General features: G+C 32.6%; 2 protein-coding genes across 2 annotated transcripts; both read left to right on the top strand.

Moving 5' to 3' along the window:
• Positions 1 to 4,208: 4,208 nt before the first annotated feature.
• On the top strand, positions 4,209 to 8,471 carry LOC127735142 (dual specificity protein phosphatase 3-like). Its single transcript, XM_052245231.1, has 4 exons — positions 4,209 to 4,320; positions 5,982 to 6,102; positions 6,581 to 6,792; positions 8,096 to 8,471. The coding sequence occupies exons 1-4, from the start codon at positions 4,254 to 4,256 to the stop codon at positions 8,281 to 8,283; spliced, it is 588 nt and encodes a 195-aa protein (XP_052101191.1). The 5' UTR covers positions 4,209 to 4,253; the 3' UTR covers positions 8,284 to 8,471.
• Positions 8,472 to 10,953: 2,482 nt separating this feature from the next.
• On the top strand, positions 10,954 to 19,029 carry LOC127735139 (uncharacterized). Its single transcript, XM_052245227.1, has 8 exons — positions 10,954 to 11,031; positions 12,011 to 12,034; positions 13,274 to 13,378; positions 14,321 to 14,421; positions 15,086 to 15,191; positions 16,170 to 16,343; positions 17,121 to 17,281; positions 18,832 to 19,029. The coding sequence occupies exons 1-8, from the start codon at positions 10,959 to 10,961 to the stop codon at positions 18,928 to 18,930; spliced, it is 843 nt and encodes a 280-aa protein (XP_052101187.1). The 5' UTR covers positions 10,954 to 10,958; the 3' UTR covers positions 18,931 to 19,029.
• The last annotated feature ends 6,452 nt before the right edge of the window (positions 19,030 to 25,481 follow it).

The following is a 25,481-nucleotide window of genomic DNA, read 5'->3' as shown; positions in this document are numbered from 1 at the left end:
AAATACGACATGTAGCAACAAACGACAACCACTAAATTAAACGCGCCTAACTTGGGACAGGCACATACAGAATCAAAGCCAGTTCAAAGCCAATAACAACTTATACAAAAAATCATGCATCTAAGACTAAAATATCAATCAGTACACATCCAACATCCAATGAATTTATGTCATTAAACTCATCCAATTACACCTTATATTTCACGATATATTAAGGGTTCACACAATCTAAGTCTCTTTCCTCTTGCAATAGTATTACGACATTTGAATTTTCTACCCTTTTCTACTAATACACGAATTCCCCATTCCAAACTAAAAGAGAAATTGAAAGAATTGGTCCTGCTTTGTTTCATAAAAAAAGAATGGTCAGATTAGAAATACATATCTTGTTTTGGGGAGGGATAAATCGTACTTTGTAAAAAATCACTGTGATTCAAACAAAAATTTCTTTGAAACGGACATTTTCAAAGTTTCTTGATAGATAACATGCATGTAACGTTCTGAGGACGTTTTTCTTATTAAACTATTGGAATTCCCATGGAATCCAACTGTGTTCCTCTTCTTGCCGACTTGTACCTTTATTCACATGAGGTAAACTTCATACAGAGAGAAAAATGAAAGTAAGCTAGCATTAATTTCACTTTCCGCTATATAGATGATGTTCTCTCACTGAAGGGGCCTCGGTGGTCGAGTGGTCTAAGGAGTCGAACTGCTGTATCACTAGCCTGTCAATACCGCGGTTGTGAGTTCGAATCCCGCTCGACTTCAATATATCTTGATTGACTAGGATTGTCAGTTTTCCAACCGAATGTCGGTGGTTCTCTCCGGGCACTCCAGCTTCTTCCACTAATAAAAACTGACCGCCACGAAATAACACAATAGTGCTGAAAGTGGCGTTAAACACAAATCAATCAATCAATCATTCAATCAATCAATCCTCTCACTGAAAAGTTAACATTTTGGTGACAATATTGAATCCATCAATCCCATCGAACTTGAAATAAAGGATACAACAGATGCATTTAAATCTGCCTCGTATCTTACTTGCATCTAGAAACTGTCAACGAGGGTCTGTTGAGAGCAAAGGTTTACGACAATTGTGACCTTTCCATTTCTATGTAGCAACATTCCAGCAGCGCCTACATAGAGAGTATATATCCCCGATTTGATACGATGTTCCAGAGCTTGCATTCCTTATCATGACTTCCTTGATAGAGGGTTGCTGCTAACAAGGAAGCTATTGAACCAAGTGTTCTACGTGGTGCAGTTGAAGTCATCCCTTCGAAAATTTTACGAACGCAATCACGAGATGGATAGCCGTACTATTCATTGTATACTGTACTGTATACACTGTGTCTGAACAAATCCCTGCAAAAACGTACCAAAAGAAAGATATAATTATAGATATTGCAAGATTAGTAGCTTTTTTTACCTCAATACTTGTATTTATATGTATGGAAGGAAGGGATGAAATGGGTAATTGCTTACATCAACTTCATTTGAACTTTGGAAGATAGTTGTCTCATTATCTCCTTATCTTTATATGTTAACTTGAAAGGACCTGGTTTGGTAAATGTGTACACTCATTTCGTTGTAAAATTCCAGGAACCGCTTTCGGTATTGAGATGTATCGGGACAACTTATTATCTATTTGAACCTGTAAACATTTGAATTCCTGCTTTTAAGCTCACCTGGCCCGAAGGGCCAAGTGAGCTTTTCTCATCACTTTGCGTCCGTCGTCCGTCGTCGTCGTCGTCGTCGTCGTCGTCGTCGTCCGGCGTCGTCTATTAACTTTTACAAAAATCTTCTCCTCTGAAACTACTGGGTCAAATTTAACCAAACTTGGTCACAATCATCATTGGGGTATCTAGTTTAAAAAATGTGTCCGGTGATCCGGTCAACCAACCAAGATGGCCGCCATGGCTAAAAATAGAACATAGGGGTAAAATGTAGATTTTGGCTTATATCTCTGAAACCAAAGCATTTAGAACAAATCTGACATGTAGTAAAATTGTTTATCAGGTCAAGATCTATCTGCCCTGAAATTTTAAGATGAATCGGACAACCCGTTGTTGGGTTGCTGCCCCTGAATTGTTAATTTTAAGGAAATTTTGCCGTTTTTGGTTATTACCTTGAATATTATTATAGATAGAGATAAACTGTAAACAGCAATAATGTTCAGCAAAGTAAGATCTACAAATAAGTTAACTTGACCAAAATGGTCAGTTGACCCCTTAAGGAGTTATTGCCCTTTATAGTTAATTTTTAACCATTTTTCGTAAATTTTTGTAATCTTTTACAAAAATCTTCTCCTCTGAAACTACTTGGCCAAATTTAACCAAACTTGGCCACAATCATCATTGGGGTATCTAGTTTAAAAAATGTGTCCAGTGACCCGGCCAACCAACCAAGATGGCCGCCATGACTAAAAATAGAACATAGGGGTAAAATGTAGATTTTGGCTTATATCTCTGAAACCAAAGCATTTAGAGCAAATCTGACAGGATTAAAATTGTTTATCAGGTCAAGATCTATCTGCCCTGAAATTTTCAGATGAATTGGACAACCTGTTGTTGGGTTGCTGCCCCTGAATTGGTAATTTTAAGGAAATTTTGCCGTTTTTGGTTATTATCTTGAATATTATTATAGATAGAGATAAACTGTAAACAGCAATAATGTTCAGCAAAGTAAGATCTACAAATAAGTTAACTTGATCAAAATAGTCAGTTGACCCCTTAAGGAGTTATTGCCCTTTATAGTTAATTTTTAACCATTTTTCGTAAATTTTTGTAATCTTTTACAAAAATCTTCTCCTCTGAAACTACTTGGCTAAATTTAACCAAACTTGGCCACAATCATCATTGGGGTATCTAGTTTAAAAAATGTGTCCGGTGACCCGGCCAACCAACCAAGATGGCCGCCATGGCTAAAAATAGAACATAGGGGTAAAATGTAGATTTTGGATTATATCTCTGAAACCAAATCATTTAGAGCAAATCTGACGGGATAAAATTGTTCATTAGGTCAAGATCTATCTACCCTGAAATTTTCAGACCAATCAGGCAACATGTTGTTGGGTTGCTGCCCCTGAATTGGTCATTTTAAGAAAATTTTGCAGATTATGGTTATTATCTTGAATATTATTATAGATAGAGATAAACTGTAAACGGCAATAATGTACACCAAAGTAAGATCTACAAATAAGTCAAATGATCAAAATTGTCAATTGTCCCCTTAAGGAGTTATTGCCCTTTATAGTCAATTTTTTACAATTTTCATAAATTTTGTATATTTTGGTAAATTTTTACAAAATATTTTCCACTGTAACTACTAGGCCAAGTTCATTATAGATAGAGATAATTGTAAGCAGCAAGAATGTTCAGTAAAGTAAGATCTACAAACACATCACCATCACCGAAACACAATTTTGTCATGAATCCATCTGTGTCCTTTGTTTGATATGCACATAGACCAAGGTGAGCGACACAGGCTCTTTAGAGCCTCTAGTTTTTAAATTTGATAATTTTAATTTTGCATTGTGTGGATATAAATATTTTAACGTTGAAGTACAAACAATTAAAGTTTGATTCCTTAAAACGAAATAAAACCGTGTCCTTTGTAATGACAAAGCCTTGTTGTTGTAATCATTTTGACATGACCCATTTGTTTTGTTTAATTTATAGAAATGCAAACATTGAGGTGCAAAAAGAGACTTATCTTGCAAATCTCTGCATATATTTCTTTTTGTGCGTTTCTTTCCGTACATTGTGCATAAATTAATTTGCGGCAAACTTTGATCTGAAAGTGACGATTCAAAAGTAATCAAGTGTCCTTTATCATGAAAAAAATAAGAAGATGTGGTATAATTACCAAATAGACAACTGTCCACCAGAGACCAAATGACACAGATAGGTCACCGTACAGCCTTCATCAATGAGCAAAACCCATACCGCATATTCAGCTATAAAAGGCACCGAAATGACAAATGAAAAATAATTCAAACGAGAAAACTAACGGCCTGATTTATGTTCATTCTTATTTTCAATAATTTATTTTGGGTCAAAAAGTGGTAGGGTGCAAAAACATACTTCAGCCCCTACGTTGTGAAGTGGGGGGTTGTTCCCCTCGCACCCATCCAAGGTCATACGCTAGTGCCGTACTGGTATCAGATTCTATCGAGTCGAAACATTTTTTTCCGGGGTAGTTTAGACACAGTGATATACTTGTATTTCACTTGTAATGACTATTTTTAGATGGCATTCATACATGTAAACATTTTGTTGGTATATTATATTAACTGTTTAAAAATGGCGTCTACAGGTAAGTTATACATATTTTTTCATGTGGCGTATACATATAACAATTGCTTACTATTCTAAAAAAATAATTATCTTCTAAACAAGGAAGTTTAAAGCGCAAGAGGTGTTTTGGTAGATCCTTTATAGAATGCAGCAATAAACGCTTACAATAACATAAGACAACAATGAATATTATAAGTTACTTATATAACAGGGAATCATCCCGTCTCCTACTTTGATTTTATTTAAGAACTGTATGCTTCGAATGCTTCTTTTTTTTTTATCAATTATTGGGGTGTAAAAGCTTTGACCGAAGCACAATTTGTATGAGGAATCGCTTTATACTAAAAATGTTCGCATGATCAACGCTTTTACTGATTTACAACCCCATAAAATTAAAATTGTAATAATTGCATTTATATGCTACATCTATGAAATTACGAGTTATATTAAGATTTCTGTGCATTATAGTAAAGTTGTCACGGAAAGCGCGTGCAGTCATGATTGTATACATATAGAAGTTAATTGAGAAATACAATTTGATTTTAAAATGATTTGTGATTGCTTTTTCAGCCAATCAAAAGTACTGATTCTATAAATGAAACAAACATGCAATGTTTTGATGTAAATAAATGATATATAAGGGTAAGCATTTTATATAAAACATTTTTTCTTGGTATAGATTTGAACTGTTAATACCGGTAACCGACTTGCACAAGAATTTTTTAAGGTCCGTTTTGGTCATAGAGATTCTAAATTTTCGATGTATTTATACATCCCTGGCTTGAACATGTTTAGGTTTGAGCATTTTTGATGAAGGTAAATCAATAAAAGCACTTGGGACGCACGAAATTTATAAACTGCTATTTTCATTTTAGTATGACAGCCTTCTTTGCTTATCTGTTGTTGTCTATTGTTATTGATGATGTTGGCACGTGATGTTTTTCTTCATGACATTCAATATCAAAATATGAAGTACTATGAACCGTCTTTTAGTAACCGTCATCATTCATTGTTGCAGTATTATTATATATTGTCTTTCATGTACCATGCTTTTGTCGACTTCAGTTTTCTTACTGTTTTCTCTGGACTTATATTGTTACGGACTGACCAAGGTTTAGTCCGTACAAAGTTAGTTTAACCGAGTCATATGCCTATGTATGGATAAAAGAAAGGTGGGTACATGTCAATGAGACAGCAGCCCAACAACAAAAATAACACTGAATATAGACACATTTTGATCGATTTACAGTCATCAACTATAGACTGGTGTCAATACAATGTGTCAAGCTCTAAATCTACCCGAGTCTAAAAAAATGTGAATAAATTCAACAGATCATACTATCAGCAGTTCTCGGACTTACTATCAAAGATCTGCCATTTACACCAAATTCTCAAAATATTATTTGTATATACGTATGACCTAAGGCAACTACCATGGCGATATTTCTGACTTTGGACAAGCACATGTGACTAGCGAGAGTCAGTAATCTCTTCAACGGTGGCGGGAATTTGAGGTTGAATGCAAAATTGTGGTAAATTCTGTTTAATTCATATCTAGATTATGCGATTACACGCTTTGATTTGTGTTGGATTGCTGATCTACCGACTGTTATTATATATCTTGAAGTTTCCAAAGATTACTTACTTTATTTTAGTTGAATTTCCGAAGATTTATTTTAGATGAAGACAAATTTGATCGTCAGTTATATTTCAAAATATGGAACTTTTTACAAGAAGGAGCAAACGAAAGTATGAAAAACGACGGAGACGAAATATTTCCCAACATATATGTGGGAAACGAGTGAGTTTTATTGATGTAGTTTTTTTGTACAAATGAAATCTTTAAGTTGAATTCTGTTTAAGGCTAAAGGCGATGAGCATAGGGTGATTCTCATTTAAAAAATTTACTTACGAGAAACAATTTAAGTTGTTGTTGAAAAAATAATACATATTTTTTTCTTCTAAAACAGTTTTAAGAGATTTATCATTCATACTATTCCTTTACAGACCTTTTAAATAGAGTCCGATATGTAATCAGAAGGTCAGATAACATCATGACCAAATGAATATTGGCAACAACATCAAATAAAATGAAAATTACGAAGTTCGTAAACACAAGCTGGCAATGGACTTATATCTGATACATCTGAGGATATTTTTGTTTATTGAAGGTTCAATTATATGTAACGGTAAAATGATAATCGAATAATTTCACAAAATAAAGCAGAATTAGCTTATTATTAAAATCTATCAAGATTTAACAATATTTTTTTTTGCAGATTTTTTGCACGTGATCCAGCAGAAGTTAAATCAAATGGTATTACACATGTGTTAAATCTGGCAATTGAGGATGTAGAGACCGGAAAGCAATTTTACAAAGAAATTGGTGCCCAATATTTCGAAATTTTCGCTGAAGATGATCCAGCATTTGATATTAAAAAATGTTTCTTTGAGGCATGTGAAATAATAGATAAAGCATTAAAAGACGGAGGTAAATCTAATAGCATGACCTGGGAACAGTAAATCTAACAATATATATGTGTTCCTGGCATGACGTAGTAAATCACTTATCATAATTGTTGGTGACGAAGCAACAGCTTGTCACTTTTATGGAACATAGGTATCTTCTAGGCCAAAGTTTTCGAAATCTTACAACTGTTAAATTTCTTATAAAAAATGTTTGTTTTCCATTTATTTGTTAGGTACAATGTTCGATAAGACACAAAATAAGCGTTGGTATGATATCTACAAGTAAATACTGTCAATGCTGAAGACGGGCAACCTGAAGAGAATGGCAACACGTTGATGATGTCAACTTGGTATAGAGAAAGTATATGCGTTATTCCCAATATAATTTTGTGAATTTCACAACAGGAAAGTCAGTAACATTGTATATTCCAAATGCTTAAATAAAACGATAATGCTTATAAAGAGTCTGAATCGATCAGCCGGCATCGATTCATGATATACACTCGGATTACATTAAATATACATTCGAAAGTCGCATCATAGGACATTTTTTTTAAAGAAGATACCCTTGTGGTAGTTTATAACATTTAAGGTCTTCATTGTGTTAATTGTTTCAGTGATGGGGATTTTTCAGTAAAGTCGAATTAGCAAATTACCAAGAAATGTTTGCAGTGTCCATAATGACTGCAGGATGTGGGCAAACGAGACGATCTTTTTTGAATATCAATCGTACAAGCATCAGACCTGCAGGAACTGGTTTAAAGAAGACAAATCTATAATCCAATTATTTAAAAACATTTCTACTCTTATCTATTTCCATACCTTTATGTCGTTAACATTGTTGATTGTTTGGGTAACATAATTTTGAAACAAGACAACCAAGAGCTTTCTCAAACTAGCTTTGACCGAATAGTGCTAGAGAAGAAAATTTTTAAAATAAGTTAGCGACGTCAAACAGGTGTCTGATACAAAAAGAAAGCAACTACTCAAACTTGAATAATGGCCTTGTCAACAAAAATATTTCATTTAAAGCATTTATAATATCAACAGTTAAAAGTTAATGACCGGATTTCAGATAACAAAATGAGAATTCAGAGGTGAAAGGTTACAGTTAGAGTTTCATTTGTATCACAGGAAAATGCTCTTAAAAGTTTACGGCTTTGCAAAAATACAAATGAAAAAAATATGGTTAAGCTTCCAAGATACGAAAAAATGATTAAGTTTATACACACTACGCATGTGCTAGTTCATCAATGAACTACTTTTCAGTTTTCAATATCTAAAAAGTACAATTCATCATATTATTGTGTGTAAATTAATTTCAGGAAAAATATTAGTACATTGCGTGGCAGGCTATAGAAGATCTCCGACAGTAGCAGTAGCTTATATGATGATAAAGAAAAAATACCATCTGTGGGACGCCGTAGCGGAGGCCAGATCTAAAAGAAAAATATTTCCCAATGATGGTTTTATAGAACAATTGTGTATGCTAGAAAAAGAGCTTTATGGGTGATAGAAATTTGTGTCATACACGGATAATAATTTGGGAACTAAATATAATAATCGGGTATTCGATTTTACCATTGTTACCCAATTATACATTTTGCATTATTTTTAAATTAAACTGTGTTTTTATTTTGTACCTCTTTATATATTCAATAAGTTTAATTATCTTATTTATTAAAATTATTTCTATATTAACCTAAATGTTTCCTACAAACTAATTTGTCCTTAATGTGTATAGATAAAAGGACACGTTGGGTAAAAATCGAAGAAACAGCGACCCAACAACGTACAGACTTTTACCCTTGTAACAACCAGAACATGTGTCCACACTCCAAGAGAGGCTAACATAAAAATAAGAAGATGTGGTATGATCGCTAATGAGACCAGGGACCAATTGACATAGAGGTTAACAACTATAGGTCATCGTACGGCCTTCAACAATGAGCAAAACCCATACCGTATAGTGAGCTTTAAAGGCACCGAAATTATCACGTTTTTCATATATCCTAGTTTTAAGTCGACCGACAAATCTTTTAAACTAGAGGGAATTCGGAACATTTGATGGTCTTACTAATAATCAGTTTTTGTAGATCTTCCCAACATCAAAACTATTAAAATTACTATTTTGATTTAAAAAAAAAGTGTTCAAATTAAGTCAATACATGATAAAATTGACTTTGATAAGACAATTTGTTCCATAACGAAACATATGTTTACGTGTAAAAATCTTCTTGTTTATTATGGAGAAATCTGTAACAGGTGTTTGGTTTATCTCTGTCTTATATAATGAAGAGGATATTGCATGTACTCTTATATTTGATATTGACTGGGAAAAAAACACGAAGGCCAAGTTAAAATGAAGAATTTTTATTCAACGGGAAAACAATTAATGACAAAAACTATCGCCCATGCCAATGAAAAATGAAAATAACACTTTCTAAATTTCGTGCGTCCGAAGCGCTTTTCAATGTGTGGCACGTTCTCCGCTAGGACGCTATTGATAATAAATTTGCATAAATACGTTCTGGTTAACAGTAATGATTAAAACAGTAATTTTTTTTCTATAAATATAACAATCGAAAAGAAAATGTGGGCTAAAAAGGTTTGAGTAAAATTAGTTCAAATATTGTTATGCGATCAAATTCTCAACGTCACAGTTTCATTTTTCTGCTGGTTAGGAATGTTATAATAAGAACACACCCATACTTCGTAAATGTACAAAACTATCCAGAGAAGTTAAGGTTTATTAAAAATAATCTTAAAAAATCATACGATTTGCAGCAAAGATTAGCACTCTTGAATTTAAGTCTCTAAAACGATTTCAAACGGACCCTATTGAAACATATTTATAATTTTCCTTCAATTTTACAATGGAAGAACAGAAGTATTTTGGATTTTTGTGTAAAATTAACTCAAGTTGTTGCTATTAGAACTTGAGAAATTTTAAGCGTACTAATATCACCTTATATTTCGACTAATTGGTATATATTGCTAAACTAGTGCTTATGACTTAGGGGAACACTCTGCAAATCTGTTTTCGAAAAAAGCCTTTGCATCTGTATGTATATATATTCGTTTGATCAATAAATATGCAGCAAAGATTAACCAATTTTAAAATATCAGTATACCAAGCCAGCCCATAATCCAGTTTTCTTAACAAAAAATGAATTCAAGACAGCATGCATTTGCATGTATATTTGAAAAAAAACACAAGTAAACAGATATCTACAAAAAATTGTTTAAATATATGGTATCGAAAGAACTTTTAATCAGTGTGTTTACCAACAAATTAATTTAGCGTTATTGCTTGATGTGTTAATATCTGGTATACACCAATGCGAAAAAGAAAATATTGATTACTTGTTGTAGATGATAAGCTTGAAACTGATATAAATCGGCAATCCAGTTGGAATTGAGTGATCTAACCGACCAGGAAAGAAAACCCGAACATTGATATTCTTTTATTTTATTCAAACACAGAGTTCCCATACATACGATCTACTACACAGCTACTTTACACGTGTACTTTTTTAGTACTATAACTTTACAGTACTGAAAATGTACCTAAATAATGTAGTAGTGATGTAGTAATTCCAAACTATTGATTGTTCGTATTTTAGTACCATATATTTGCAGTATTAGATTTGTAATACAATTTTGAAAAAACAGTTTTGTACCTCCGTAGTGTAGTACTATGCGTGTACAGAAATATAATATTATCAATATACTTCTTTTTTTCTATAAATTGACAGTAAATTTTACTGAAAGCATAAATACTTTAAGGCACTGGACTGGCTCAAAAACTGTAAAAAAAGGTTTCTGTACCTGAAATGTATTACACATTAAAAGTATAAAACTATTACTTTCAGCTTAAAGTACAAGCCCAGTACTGTGAAATTAAACTTCTACATTATTTTAGAAGTATTGAAAAGGTACTAAAATACTTAGGTACATTTTAAGTACTTCACATCTATCTAGACTGTTGAAAGAAAGAGATATCATGGACATATTAAGAGTTTGTGTCTCACCGGCTTTTAATCTTATCTCATTTTGTTTAAATTCTACTTTCCAACGTTCTACATATCATTCTAAATAAGGTCACAAATAACGATTATAACCTTAAAATTGACTATAAAAGATAAGAATTAGGTTTCGCTCATCACAAAGACATTGACATTCAAAATGATGGCATCTCTTCTGGTGGTTGTGCTGGCTTTCTGTGCCGTTCATTGTAATGGATTCTTATTCGGACATGGTAAGCATTAAATATTGCATTGTTTTGCGAAATAATAACCTCAATATGCATTGAATATTAAAAAGCATTCAATAAATACATTTATAACACTGTTTGAGACTCGGAACGAATGAAAACTTGAACGTAAATCTATATATTGTCTTTCGGGCACACATTAATTCATTTTGGTTAGACAAGTCATTCGGTGCAATATATTTTATATATAACTGAATTAAGTAAACCTGGCAAAATTTAACAGTATCAGATAGAATTGGCAATTTTGTAACAAAATGCCTTAAACAGTGTCATATAATTTTGAATAACATTTTGATTTTATAAAAAAATAGTATGTTAAATTGTTGAATTATGTTTCAGTATATGATATAGACTTTTTTATATTCAAATTCTAGTAAGATTTAACAACGATATGATTTTAACCCTGTAAATGAAATTAAATTTAGGGAATTGCTCCTTCCCCGTTTTGAAGTTGTATTTATTTCCGATAAAGAGGTATTTGGCTGTTGCAATAGAAACGTTGGCCTTTGAACAATTAACTAATTCAGTATAGTGATTGAAAAAAACCCCCAACATTTCAAGTAAATATTCATTTATCGTTGGATAATATTACGAAATTTTTTTTATGAATGCTAGATTTGCACGAAGTTTTGTGACTGTATTTTTCATTTGTAATTATTTATTAACTAAGAGGAATATCATTTAAATGCGAGATTTCCTCGTACTTTTATAACTTTGTTTAAACAAACAAAAGTGTTGATCCATTATGTAAATTGGCTGCAATATACAAAAACGGTACAGCGATAATTTCCGTCATTATTTCATTGAAATTTGTTTTAGATTATGTTATTATATACGGTATTTTACGGTGCAAAAAGGAATTTTTAAAAGGTCAAAGTAAAAATGCGAGGACAATTAACCACAAGCGAAAAATGTAAATGAACCATTATAGATTTTAATTTTAAATTTTCTTGTTCTTTTTTAGACGGCACCTGGGATAACCTTAGAGGTAGATATTGCTGTTCTAAGTGGAACTTTATACTCATGATTCGTATGCCAAATGGAACTTAAAACCAAAGATCAAGCTGTATTTCAAAATTTATGTGATTAAGGAAGGGAAGATGTTGCATATAACAAAGATTTACAAAATGCACAAAATTGAGTAATCAAACAAAAAAGTGTGACACAGCAAGTTAGACAAACCGAAAGAAACTCCCAACCGAACAAACAACAAAATTACACACACAAAGCGTTATAATCGGCAAAGTATTTGTGATATTGGAATGTGAACATACTAATCTTCCTAAAACAGCAAAACAAAGAAAAAACAAGTAAATTAAGATTATTTCCGATGAGTAGGAATTTGATTGTCAATATATACAATAAATGAAATAATCCCTAAATTATTATTTTTTCTGCGAAATGTGCCGAATAATGGCATTCATTATTTTACTATTACCAGTCAATTTTTGTAATCAGCTGGTATTGACGTATGCTGTGTTACACAACCATCTAACTGTCCAAGTGCACAACACATTTAATATATATCGTTTTCTGGATGACATAATTATTTTGTACAGTTCCAACTATTATTAAGAGCATTTTGACAGATGACATGAGTATGATTTAGCAGACTGTATAAATTTAAGAACAAGCAAGTGACTTTGAGATGAAGAACAGCAATAAAAGCGCTGTTCCTTTGCTTTTTGTATGTTTTTTTGTTGTTGTGCATTTACTTATTTTGTGTCATGGATGGATACCCCATATCTTTTGTTTTTCTATTAAGATAACATTGAAAATTTAAAATTTTCGCAAAAAAGGAGATTTTATATTTTTGCTAATTGTAAACACTCACTGTTTTTTTATAAGATGACACCAATTACTATTCATACAACGTAAACACTTTTCCAAATCGCATTAAAATCCAGAGCTACTGTTCAATGGCAAGTTGAACTTAAGCCAGTCTAAAACGATAACGGTGACCTATAGTTTTTAACATCTACGTCGTTTGGTCTCTGATGGATAGTTGTCTAATGGGAAATCATTCCACATCTATTTATTTCATATTATGAAAAAAAGAATACATTTTTTCTTTTAGATAAAAAAAAACAGAAAAAATATTGATCTGGTACCCGAAACCAAACCGGTTTCGTATTGTGTGGTCTTTCATTAAGCTCTTTTTACAATATCGATATTACATATTAGCTTTTAGAAGGTGACCTATTAACATCTTAAACTTGATTTTCAGTTACATGGGGAATAAACCCATTCAGTAGTACGAGCTTTGCAGCTATGCCACTAACAGAGGCCGATGCTAAAGCTAAGGGATTTCAGAAGATATCAGATTGTGGAGGTATGTTAAAAATTATGCTACATGTAACTAAATTGACTCCTCAATGAAGTTTTGACGGACTTGTTTCCAACAAACATTCTGCATTCCTATGGGAACCAACTGTGCTTCTCTCCTCACCGACCCTTTCTTTAATTCGTATGAATAGACTTCGCACAAGAGCTTCTAAAGAAGAATACCAATAAGTATGCATTATTCTTTTACTTTACGTTTATATAGGCGACGTCCTCTTACTGAATAATGTTCAAAGTTTGGTGACTATGCTGATTGCATTTATCTCACCGAGACTTGAAATGTAGAACACCACAGGTAGGCTTCGGTCTGCGTTATTTCTTGTACTTACATATAATAATTGACAACGAGGTTCAGTTGAGAATTAAACTTTTCAACAAAAGAGATGATTTCTATTTCTTTCTCGGTATAATATCAACTCTCGCCACACATACTAGAATGAGGTGTCTGTTAGTAACCGTCAATTCAGATGTAGAGATACCACTGAAACAATCACATATTTCATTCTCTCATAAGATTCTATCAATTGACAGTGTAAAATTTGAATAAAAAAACTGAAGATTTCAATTTTTCATAAATAAATCATTCCCATTATCTGAGAATTTTCATGTCTTCGTCTCCTTTTTATGGTGTTCATTGTTTTCAGTTTATTTGCAATTGAGGAGCTTGTGTTAAATCCAGTGACTTCATTTTGACAAAACTTTTTGAGACTATTGAATATTTGCACATCCCTACAATAACAAGAAGTCAAAATATTGAGAATCTAGTCTAAACAATAGCGCTTTATATCCATAATTGTATTAGTTTAATTTTAAGATAAGCAAAATAAATGTTTAATGATTTGAGAATGTAACTGACATAAGTTCCGATAAACTCGAATGGCGATATTTTTCAGTTTTTTCTTGTATTTAGTTTGAAATTTGTTTTTCACAGATTCTAGTGGATTACATGGTCGTCGATATGTCAAAGATAACGATATGGCTCTTATTTTGATATATGACGTACAGGGATATATTGCTGGAATTTCTGCTGCGGTATGTAATTTAAGAATTTGTTAATCAGAGAGAGAGAGAGAGAGAGAGAGAGAGAGAGAGATTTCAAATTAGTATAACCTCATTAGTACGTTCTCGCGGCACACTAACTTTTCGAATATAATTTATTCAGCAGGAAACGTATATTCGTTACGTCATTTAGAACTCAATTGGTCAACATATGAAGACAAAAAAATACAATGTGTCATCTTATAAAAAAAGTAAGAACGTACCAAGACAACCAGAATAATTGATTGAAGAAGACTTGCCAACATTATGACCAAAATATTGATTGATTGTTGCTTAATGAACTTCCAGTGCCATGACCAAAAGAAAATTACAAAAGGACAAACAACGGTCCATAAAACACTAGACAAAAATCTAAAGATAGAACAATACGATCTTCTCAGAAACTGAGATTGGACTAGAATAGGTGCGATACTGGTTATTCTTTAAGCGTAATTTCAATTCTATAAACGTATCAAAATTTTCGATAACAATTTTTATTACAATTAACACTTTTTACTTACTTCTCGATAATAAAACGTATTCCATACCCTTCCAAAATTAACAGCCTTAGGAGTATATGCGACACTTGTACCAAATTCTGTATTCCCATATATTCATACTAGTATGCTTTAATCAAAGTTTCATTTATGTTTGTCAGGTCTCAAATAGTCTTGCAAATGGATGGCCATCAACATTCCTGAAGAATCATCCATTTGTACTGTCAGGCAACAACTACCATATTTCCGCATATTTCGTTAACCCTGGTAAGTTTTTCAAATTGTATTATGCATTAAAATGTTGAAATTTTAACATTTCTCAGCTTTATTTTACAATAATGGTCATCCTTATCCTGTTAGAATTGATATTGTTGTTTTTTTTTCTATATAAAGACATCTAATGGGAATATGGGCTAAATTAACATGAAACAGCCTAATGAGATTTATTTTGGGAAAATTCATAGACATAAAAAGGTAGCAGACTGGGACTTATAAACTAATAAAGATGTACTTTTTGAATATTGCCGTTTGCCTAAATGTCGAATTGACAGAAGATCTTAGTAAATTATTATGGATTCTTATATAATGATAATGACGGATGTTTCAGCAAAGGTATTTGTTTAAAGTACTTGGTCTGTTTAATGAAATAATCATAACAATTATAAATGAAAAGTGCATTGTCGTGCCCCATGGAAGGTAATGCCATGTCTGACAATGTACGATCTGGGCATTATCAATGTTTCAGTCATTCCTACTGTTCCCATGGCATGACTATGCCTTTTTCACAAGTACAGGTAACTTTTTGGCAAATAATGGAAATGTACTAAGTGTTAGGGATAAGGCTGTCGCGAATTTAAAGATATTATTTACTATCAACAGCGCTCTTTGTAAACGTATCGCTAATATATTTCGGATGGTAAATTCTATAAATAAAAGCAAACTTTCACTTTTCCCTAAGACACATAAATTCTTGCAATGGCTATTTCAGCCAAATTTTCTATGGGTGTTATAATATTAATACCAGTATTAATTTATTAATGCATATACTAGGTCATCATATAGAATATTTTGGTCAATGAGTTCATACTGACTTTATAATTCTTCTATGTACAGGTTTAATATTTTACTAACTTACAATATTTCAATCTTTAATCTTACTTCATCAAATTAAACACTAATACAATACCGTACACTTATTACTTTTAATTATTAGCAAATGACTAAATACGATATTACCTTTCACAGCCATTATTTGTACGTCTGGCAGATCAGCAGCTGAATATAAGCAACAGGGAGTTGGAACTGACCTTTACATTCAGAACGGAACAGACCCGATTGCAAACTCGATCAAAATCCCCCACCAACAGAGTGATATATCTTCCACTCAATGGACAGAGGGAAAATGCTTTCCGTCAATGGGTATGAAAAATTATAATCGTTCAGAAAAGAGTACGGACTAAAACGTCCATATTTGCCAAAAAAATTACTGAGAATTTAAAAGTTACAATGCAAGATCTTAAATTTTGGCTCTCCATTACTAAGCTTAAAAGTGTCCAGAAAAACAAATCGCACATTTATGCTGATTCACCAAGGCAAATTTTGTAAAATTTCTTGATTTGCCTTATTTGGGATCAACTTTTTGGTATATATTGGATTGGAAAAAGATACACGGATATAAGAAATATCTTTATTATTTGGGAAAATGATGAAATAGCTAAAAGAAAGGTTTTGTGTTTTGGCTATAAATGATGTTTCCATAAAGAAAATACTCATAAAATCAGTATTTTTGCATGTACATCAAATTAGGTGCATATAATAAGTTTGAAAATATTGTCTAGCATATTTGTATTTTTTTTATTTAATGCATTTTCCTACACAATTTTATTTTTCTTGGGCGAACGGGTGTCAGTTATATAATTGCTTTCAATGTTTATTATCTATATGAATTTGAAGACTTTTTAAACATTTATAAACTGAATTTACAAATACCATGTATTAATAATTTTTATAATTTCTATGATTTCAACAATAAAATTGAGAATGGAAATGGGGAATACAACCCGACCATAGAGTAGACAACAGCCGAAGACCACCAAAGTATAATCTGTTCCTTGGGATATGTTATAAGTAAAATCTTGTGAAGATAGAAACAGAGTGGTAGCAAAGTACTCATAATTTTTAACCATTTTTCGACAGGTAAACACTATTGGTTCAACGTCAGGAAAGATATGAGTTGTGATGAATTTTGGCCAGTGTTTTTATTGTATAATGGCGGTAAACTCAATGCATTTGGTTGGGCTATGCAAGCAGATCTAACTTCACCTAGAGTTGAACATCCACCAAAGTCAACAATATCTGTATGTATATTTATAACAATAAATTTTTATACTACTTTGCACATTAAGACCGATTTGTATAGTCATATTATTGATAAAGCAAAGATATATAAGACTTGTCTTTGAACTCAAATATTTTTTCGACTAAAAAACTCAGTGTTGGAAAATGTTACACTTAAAGTTCTGTTGATAAATAGCGGTGTCTTGTTGGTTTTTTTAAGATGAGAAACATAAATAAAATGTTTTATATTAATTTCTTTTTGTACATACTTTTTTTGGGGCATTGCACATACTCATTACTTTGATCTTTTCTGGAAAAAAGCGGTCGATATAAGAGTAGAGGAAGGCATATTTTGTTTAAGCAGATTCAGTACTTTTAACTTGCTTTCAGTAACTGTCCATATTCTTTGATACGGTAATTTTTAGTATTCTTTCATTTGTACGTACATGTGGTTTCATGGTAATTTTCGTTATCGGGAAAAGTATATGCGCAATAGGCAGCTGTGCCAAGAGCACAAGATACACCCGTCAAGGCTGCTCAACCACAAGGCATCAATAAAGGCTTAGTGGAAATACTTCCAAGATTATATCCTTGGGAGCATACAAATGTCTTTAATTTGACTGTTTAAGTCCGATAACTCCGTTCATTTTCATAATCGAAAGCGAGAACCTACTTTAACCAATCGCGATAAAAGCATAAAGTTTCAAGTAAATCATTCCAAACATACTCAAGTTTGAGCGCGAATATAAAAATACGTTAATTTCCATAAATCTGGAACGACTAAAAATATGGAGATGTGGTTTGCTTGCAAGTGAAATACATATTTACAAGAGACTAAAGCACGGACTTCAATCAACTGTAGGGCACTGAACGGCCGTTAACAAGAAGAAAACCCAAACCGCAAAGCAAGCCAAAAGGCCTAGGCATGGCCAAATGCGAAACAATCCAAAATGAAAACCAACACATGCTGAAAGCAATACATGAAAACCAAACATGACTTCCAGTAACCATATCAATTTCGGGAAATCAAACCATTCTCAAGGTTTTGTACGACTCGTGGACGGTTGGACGATTTGAAAGACAAGAGAACATTATAATACCTTCAGTCTACCACGGTCGTGTTAAAAACGAATTTAACCGCCATGTGTAAATCTTATCTCCGTTTGAATTCACCAATATTTTATGTTTGGATGGCAGATCTTTTGTAGTCTTTGTTACATGAGCAACGTCTTGTTTCGACGTGGGCCAGCTAGATATTGATGTATGGTAAACCAAAAAAAAAACAAAAAAACGCTCATCTTTTGCTGAAGATTGTTTATTGATTTCCAGATGTCTTTCTATTTTATTTTGTCATTGGGTTTTCTTTCTTACTCATACTGACATATGCCCAACAACCTTTTGTTCATTTATAGAATCAATGTTTATGAAAAATTTTAACTAAATTATCTCAATGAAGGTGAACATGACCCTTCCACTCAAAACTACAAGACAAACATACATACCAATGTTCATGAACGTTAACGGTTACGAGATGGGAAAATCTGACATATTTTATGTATTATTGTTACAGGCATTCATGAACCCACCACCAGACTGCATCTACAAAACTGGAACATTATCTACATTACATATTTACCTGACCAACAACCCAGCTTTGGATACATGCTAAAGAGGATTCACTTAATAACAAAACTATATAAAAGCGGGTATAAGACATTTTTGTAATATATCATTATATTATATTAAAAATGAAAAAAAATTCTTTTGATCATTGCAAAATCATGATATCATCGACCGGCGTAGACTTTCTTGATCTTTATTTGAAATCACTCTAAATTCATGATGTTATGATCAATAACTTTCTACTTAATGACTGTATAGTGACAGCGTCCGTGATTTCGATCCCTGTACGGTTGTAATTAAAAACTTTAGAATATATTTTCACAACACATCTGGTGTCTTAATGATAAAGCCTGGTCTACATAGAGTCATAATGTGTTCGCGTAGGGTGACATGTCTTTCTGGAGACTGGTGCATTGTGAACTTGCATAAATCGTACAAATCCATTGGATATGTACTGATTGCCTTTTTTGTCTGGAAAACATTATTTATTTATAAGTGATATTTAGCTTTGAACTAGCTTTAAGTACTCTTAGATCAGTACTTTGGGTCTATAGTCTTTTTAATATTTTTTTGTAGTTTGTGTCGATCTGATGAGTTTAACTCTGTACAACTGATTTGTACACTGTTTTCATGTGTTGGGCAGTTAAACCACTGTCTCAAGTTATGGCAGGTTTGAGCGCTCGGAAACATGTTTTACCCCGCACATTTTGTATTTGCATGTTGCAATATAGAGTCAGGCATGACAAAATGTAAAACATATCGAAAGAGAAAACTAAAGGTTGATTTATGCTTAAAACAACAAACGAAAAAACAAGTATGGGAGGCATGAAACTAATAGCAACCACTAAATTACAGGCTCCTGACCGCGGACAGACACACAAAGAATAAGGCGAGATTAAACATGTTTGTCAAGAGTATTTCATACCGCAAAGTCATGATATGCAATTTTATCAAAAGCTGAACATGATAATACAGGCACATGGACGACCGATAAATAAAACTTGGCTATTAGAACCAATCTGCCAACCATTCATATTTAAAATTTTGGTATACCTCACATAAGCGTGAGAATATTATTTTTGTCCAAGTTACACAATATATTTATTTCAAATTCCAATTTAAAAAAACAACACATACTTTGAACTGTCATCATCAATATCACGCATTACATACTTTTTATTGATGTTGTCATATAAAAAAATATGGAGCAAAATTATCAAATTCATGAACTCTCTTTGCTAACACAGGTCTTGTTGTCATTGATTTAGGCAATATTCATCGTCAAATATCAGTCCAAGTTTGGACTTCATCCCAAAGGTCATTATATTCCCGTCACCAGTTATATAGTGGGGTTTGTGTTACTCGGATATTGGGATAAGATATGTTAAACCCATTTAAAGAATTATCAGTATCTTGCCGAAGTCATAACACGATCTTTAAGTTCCAAAAGATCCGAACTATACACACAGGTGTTCAAACTTCGGCATTTACGACTATTTTGCGATAGACATTATAACATTAAAAATGGAAAGACGGGTAAAATTTAAAAAAGGTTGTGTAAAGTTAGCATACATTTATACGCGAATCATCGTTATGTTAATGATATATTGTTTATACATTTTTTTGACATTGAAAAATGTTACGTGAAATATCGTAATTGGAAACTCAACTTCAAAATACTGATGGATCCAGTCGAGGATTATACAAGGCAATGAGTTAAACGCGAAAAAGAAGACGTAGATACTCTTTCCGAATTAGTTAAGGCTGTGAGGTCGTTGACATAAATAAAAATTTATAAAAAATGAATTGGTCAATGAATACACATGCTACGTCGAGCTATAAAGACCCAAATGTTGCAAAGCACCTGTCCTACCTCCATGAAAAATAAGTTGTTTTCCCTTTCTATAAAAACCAAAACAATATAGTTTTTGTGTGAAATCACATTACATGAAGTGCTTAATAAAGAAATTAGGTGTTGGCAATTCACTTGGAAACTCAACATATACCCAAAAGATACATATCAAAGAAGAAATGCTGAAAAATCATAGTTTTGATCTATGTTCCTTTTGAATTTCAACCAAAGATCAAAAACTGGATCTTCCTCCACTGTATTTGATATCTAAACTATTTATTTGTGATTACAAACAACGTTATATTGCTGGGTCTTTCATGTGCGCCACGAAACATCTTTTTAAGTTATTAACATCAATTGTATCAGTAATAACAGCCTTGCTTCAAAGTTGTTGTGAAACTACCTATTCTAGAGTCGGCGTCAATCAGATGTGGATAGTAAAATATTCCAAATACCTGTTAGGGTAATACAATCTAAAAATCTTATTTTTTTGACTTTTCTACCCTTTGAACAATTATTCCCAATTCCAAACCAAAAGACAAATTGAAAGAATTGGTCCTGCTTTGTTTTTATAAAAAATAATGGCCAACGTAGATACAAGTAACCGAGGGATAAATCGTACTTTGTAAAATATCACTCTGAAACTGACATTATTAAGATGATTGGTGACTTGATTGAAAACAGATATCAACAACTTATCGGTATTTCCATGGAAACCAACTGTGCTCCTCTTCTTCCCTGCTTGTTTATTAATATGAGAATGACTCCATACCTGAGCTTAGGAAGAATAAAAAGAAGCTAGCATTATCATTTAACTCCAATTTCCGCTCTACAGATGATGTCCTCTCACTAAATAATTCAAAGTATGGTGACTTTGTTGAACGCATTTATCCCATCAAATTATAAATAAAGGATACACCAAATTCCTCTCAAGTCTGCCTCATATATAATACATATTATTTTAAAATTGATATGAATACTATATATATGTATATGCTCGGAAACGGGCCCTTTAATTGGATTCAATAAATATTCTTCTTATTCTATTCTTTTATATCTTGACTTACACCTAGAAATTGACAATGATGGTCGGTTGGGAACAAACGTTCAAGACAAAAGAAATGATTTAAGCTTCCTAGTCGTGAATTTTGCATATCTGCTTATTGGGTATATAATCTCCCAGTTGATACATCCCAGAGCTTGCATTTCCTATCGTGATTTCCTTGATAGAAGCGTGCTGCTCACACGGAAGCTATTAAACCAAGTTGAAATCATCCGTTCAAATAGTTTTTGGACGACATCTCAAGTTAGCTGACCATTATCGATTATTTGTTTCACAGATGACGACATATATGTTCCAATTGTTGTAACCAAAATCCCGTACTATTTTCCTCGAATGTGACCTACCGAATTAGACTTATCACCGGACTTGTACTAACATGAGCAACACGAAATGTGGAGAACGATCGGCTTACCCTCCTTGTGTACCTTAGATCACCTCGGTTTTAGTTGATTTCGTATTTCTCAGTCTTTGGTTTTCTTTGTTGTGTTTTGTATGTTTTCTGTCTTTTGGTTTGTTTTTCGTTTTTGCCATGGCGTTGTCAGTTTGTTTTCCACTTATGATTTAGAATGTCCCTTTGGTATCTTTCGCCTCTCTTTTACGGTAGGGGAACATCTTCAATTTTTAATATATGATAATTACAGGCGTTTATGGCCCCTCCACTAGACTGCATCTACAAAACTGGAATATCATCTATTTTATCTAGCATTACGTATTAATGTAAGCATATCTCGTTACTGCAAATGTAAACCAAATCGCAATGGTTATACTTATGTCGATTTTAAACATACTAAAGAACGATATCAACATTATAGCTTCAAATTGTGGTTTATTGAAATGCGATGCGTGATTGCTCTTGCTCTTTTGTGGTTAAAGATTTAATATGTGAAATAAATGTCAAAATACGTACAGTGGATTACCACCCACACCGGATGATAAATTGCAAATCGCCTCTTGTTTTGACAAATTTGCAATAAAGTCAGGGTAGACAATACATCATGTGAATCCACCATCCGATTCTCATATACAAGAGACATGACTACAAATAATTTCGATTCCTGACTTGGGGCAGACATATAATTAATAATAAATCTTATCGATAAATTACTTGTAAATATATTTTCTAAGGTTCCTATGTGCATGTTACAAAATCATACAAGGAAATCACACTCATAACTTAAACAACGCCTTCAATTAATCGCGTTGCGATAAATGACTTTGTACTATTTATGTAAAGGTATAAGACCACTAATTCGGGCCCGGTCAAGAAGAGCATATAACACAAAGTATTACATATATTAAAAAGAATAGTTCCTACGCATAGCTGTAACTTTCAAAATATTTGGATATTTGGATAATTGGATAATTTTGGTATGAAATAAAAGCCTTAGGATTTGGGATCACTTTTGAACACTTGCCTAATTTTTGATAAAAGAAAGGCATATTCTTCCCATTTCTCAGATCAGTATTACCTGTATTTGCACTTCCGAACATCCAGGACCTAGTGCTCTGTTAAGTGCGAATAAAGGTATGATTAAGTTTAGCGCAAGCCAAGCTAAGGCATTGTGTTGACACGAAATGAATATATTTTTATTTCAAGTAAAGACAAAATAGCTATGAATGCTGGAAATCGTAGAATTTAACGTAGAAAGCAATGGAATTCCCTGTGAAGAAGTTGTTCGATATGTTTTACATTCACGTGAAATGTTCTCGCATTTATTAAATTTAAAAAAAAACTTGGTTAAATAGAAGAAGCTATAGGGTAAGACTAAGTGAACATAAAAAGAATAGTCGGGAGATACCTGAAAACTGACAACAACATAGCAAAAAACGAAGTCCACAAAACACTACATAGAAAACTAAGGACTGAGCAACGCGAACCTCACCAAAAACCATGATTGATATAAGGTGCTCCAGATGGGTCAGCAAATCTGCTCAACATGACAATAATTATTGTGACACCCGTGTTACTCCTAAATTTTATGTACGTGTTTTTCTTAATTTTTCTAAACTCCTGTAACAAATTCTTATCATTACAATCTAACAGGTTATTTTTTGGTTTCTTTTTTTCTCTAAAAATATCTTTATTGCACTTTTCTTTATTGTAATGACAAATTACTCGACCTACAGCAGCTGGCCGAGTATCCCTGTGAAATAGTCACTGAATAACCATGGAAATTACCCAGTGAATTCATATTTATAAGTAGTTAGTTAGGTTTACAACTCATAGTTAATACAAACATTTTTGGAAAATATGTAGTCACATGATTACAGTTTTCATCTTGGGTACTGTCATGATTGTCTTACAATTATATGATAGTTGTTTTCCATTTGTTTGATGTGTTTGCGCTTTTGATTTTGCCATTTGATAAGGGACCATCCGTTTTGAATTTTTCTTGGAGTTCTATTTTTTTGTTATTTTACTTTTCCATACAAATATAATTTGGATTAACGTTAATTAAGCTTTCTCTTGTTTAATTTTGTAATATCCTTAATTACATGTATGAGCTAGATTAGTTTGTTCTAGTCATCTCGTATCGAAAGTTTCAGCTAAGAATCGTATTGTAGCACGTAATTATCAACACAGACATTTCAACTCCCACATTCTCATGTTTATTGAATTATATCTTAGCATCACACAACGTTTCTATCAGACTCTAAGCCGGTATTTCGTACTTTTTGCAAAATTATTTATCAATCTGCAAGAGTATTTAGGATGTTGCTGGATATTATACAAAACATAAGATTGACACATGGGATACTAGTGTGATCTCGATCTGGTATTGATTGGTGTTTAAATGTCCAATGGACAGTGTTTTCCAAAATAAAGAAATCGGTATTTCTTTTTTCCAACATACATTGAACATATGTTTTATAAATCAATAACTTAAAGGATAAATACTTTGAATTCCGCGATTGAATTGGTCAGTATTTAAAAATTCTTTTAAAAAAAAAAAGACTTAATTTTAATTATAAACGGCTATAGCGAGATGGCATTTTACTAAATGAGTTGGAACACTCACATAAGGGCTAAGAAAAATTTGAAGACCATTTTCCTTGTACAATTAGTGTTGTAATATTTCAAACTATCGGCAAACAGGAAGTGGCTAAATGGCAGATGTAAAAATTGCTTACACACTACTGACCAAATATTAAATCCTTTCCTTTCATAGAAGCCAGAAAACTTACGAAAGGACGGCGTCGAGTGGTTACTAGACCTGCTTCAGCCTTCGGTGAACCAAATATTAAAATCATTCCCTTCAGTAGGAGCCGAGAAAACTTTGAAGAACATTTTCCTTGTACAATTAGTGTTGTAATATTTCAAACTATCGACAAACAGGAAGTGGCTTAATGGCAGATGAAAAAATTGCTTAAACACTGCAGACCAAATATTAAATCATTCCATTACATAGAAGCCAGAACACTTTCGGACGGACGGACGAGGTCGAGTGGTTACTAGACCTGCTTCAGCCTTCGGTGACGCAGCTAAGAATGTATGACAATGAGGTTAAAGTTTGGTCAAAGGTCTTATTCGAGATAAAAACATGCGTAATGATGAGAAACCCCAGGTCTTCTACTTAACAATCTACCTTACTCCCTCATTGCTGATAACCTTTTTGACCATTGATAAGAGATTGTTCTATATAATAGTATTAAATTCAATCGATCGATCTTTTCATTCGAC

Source organism: Mytilus californianus, unplaced genomic scaffold (assembly GCF_021869535.1).
Source record: "Mytilus californianus isolate M0D057914Y unplaced genomic scaffold, xbMytCali1.0.p SCAF_3, whole genome shotgun sequence".
NCBI classification, from domain to species: Eukaryota; Metazoa; Mollusca; class Bivalvia; order Mytilida; family Mytilidae; genus Mytilus; species Mytilus californianus.
The sequence above is the reverse complement of the archived record's forward strand: the minus strand, read 5'-3'. Positions and strand labels throughout refer to the sequence as shown.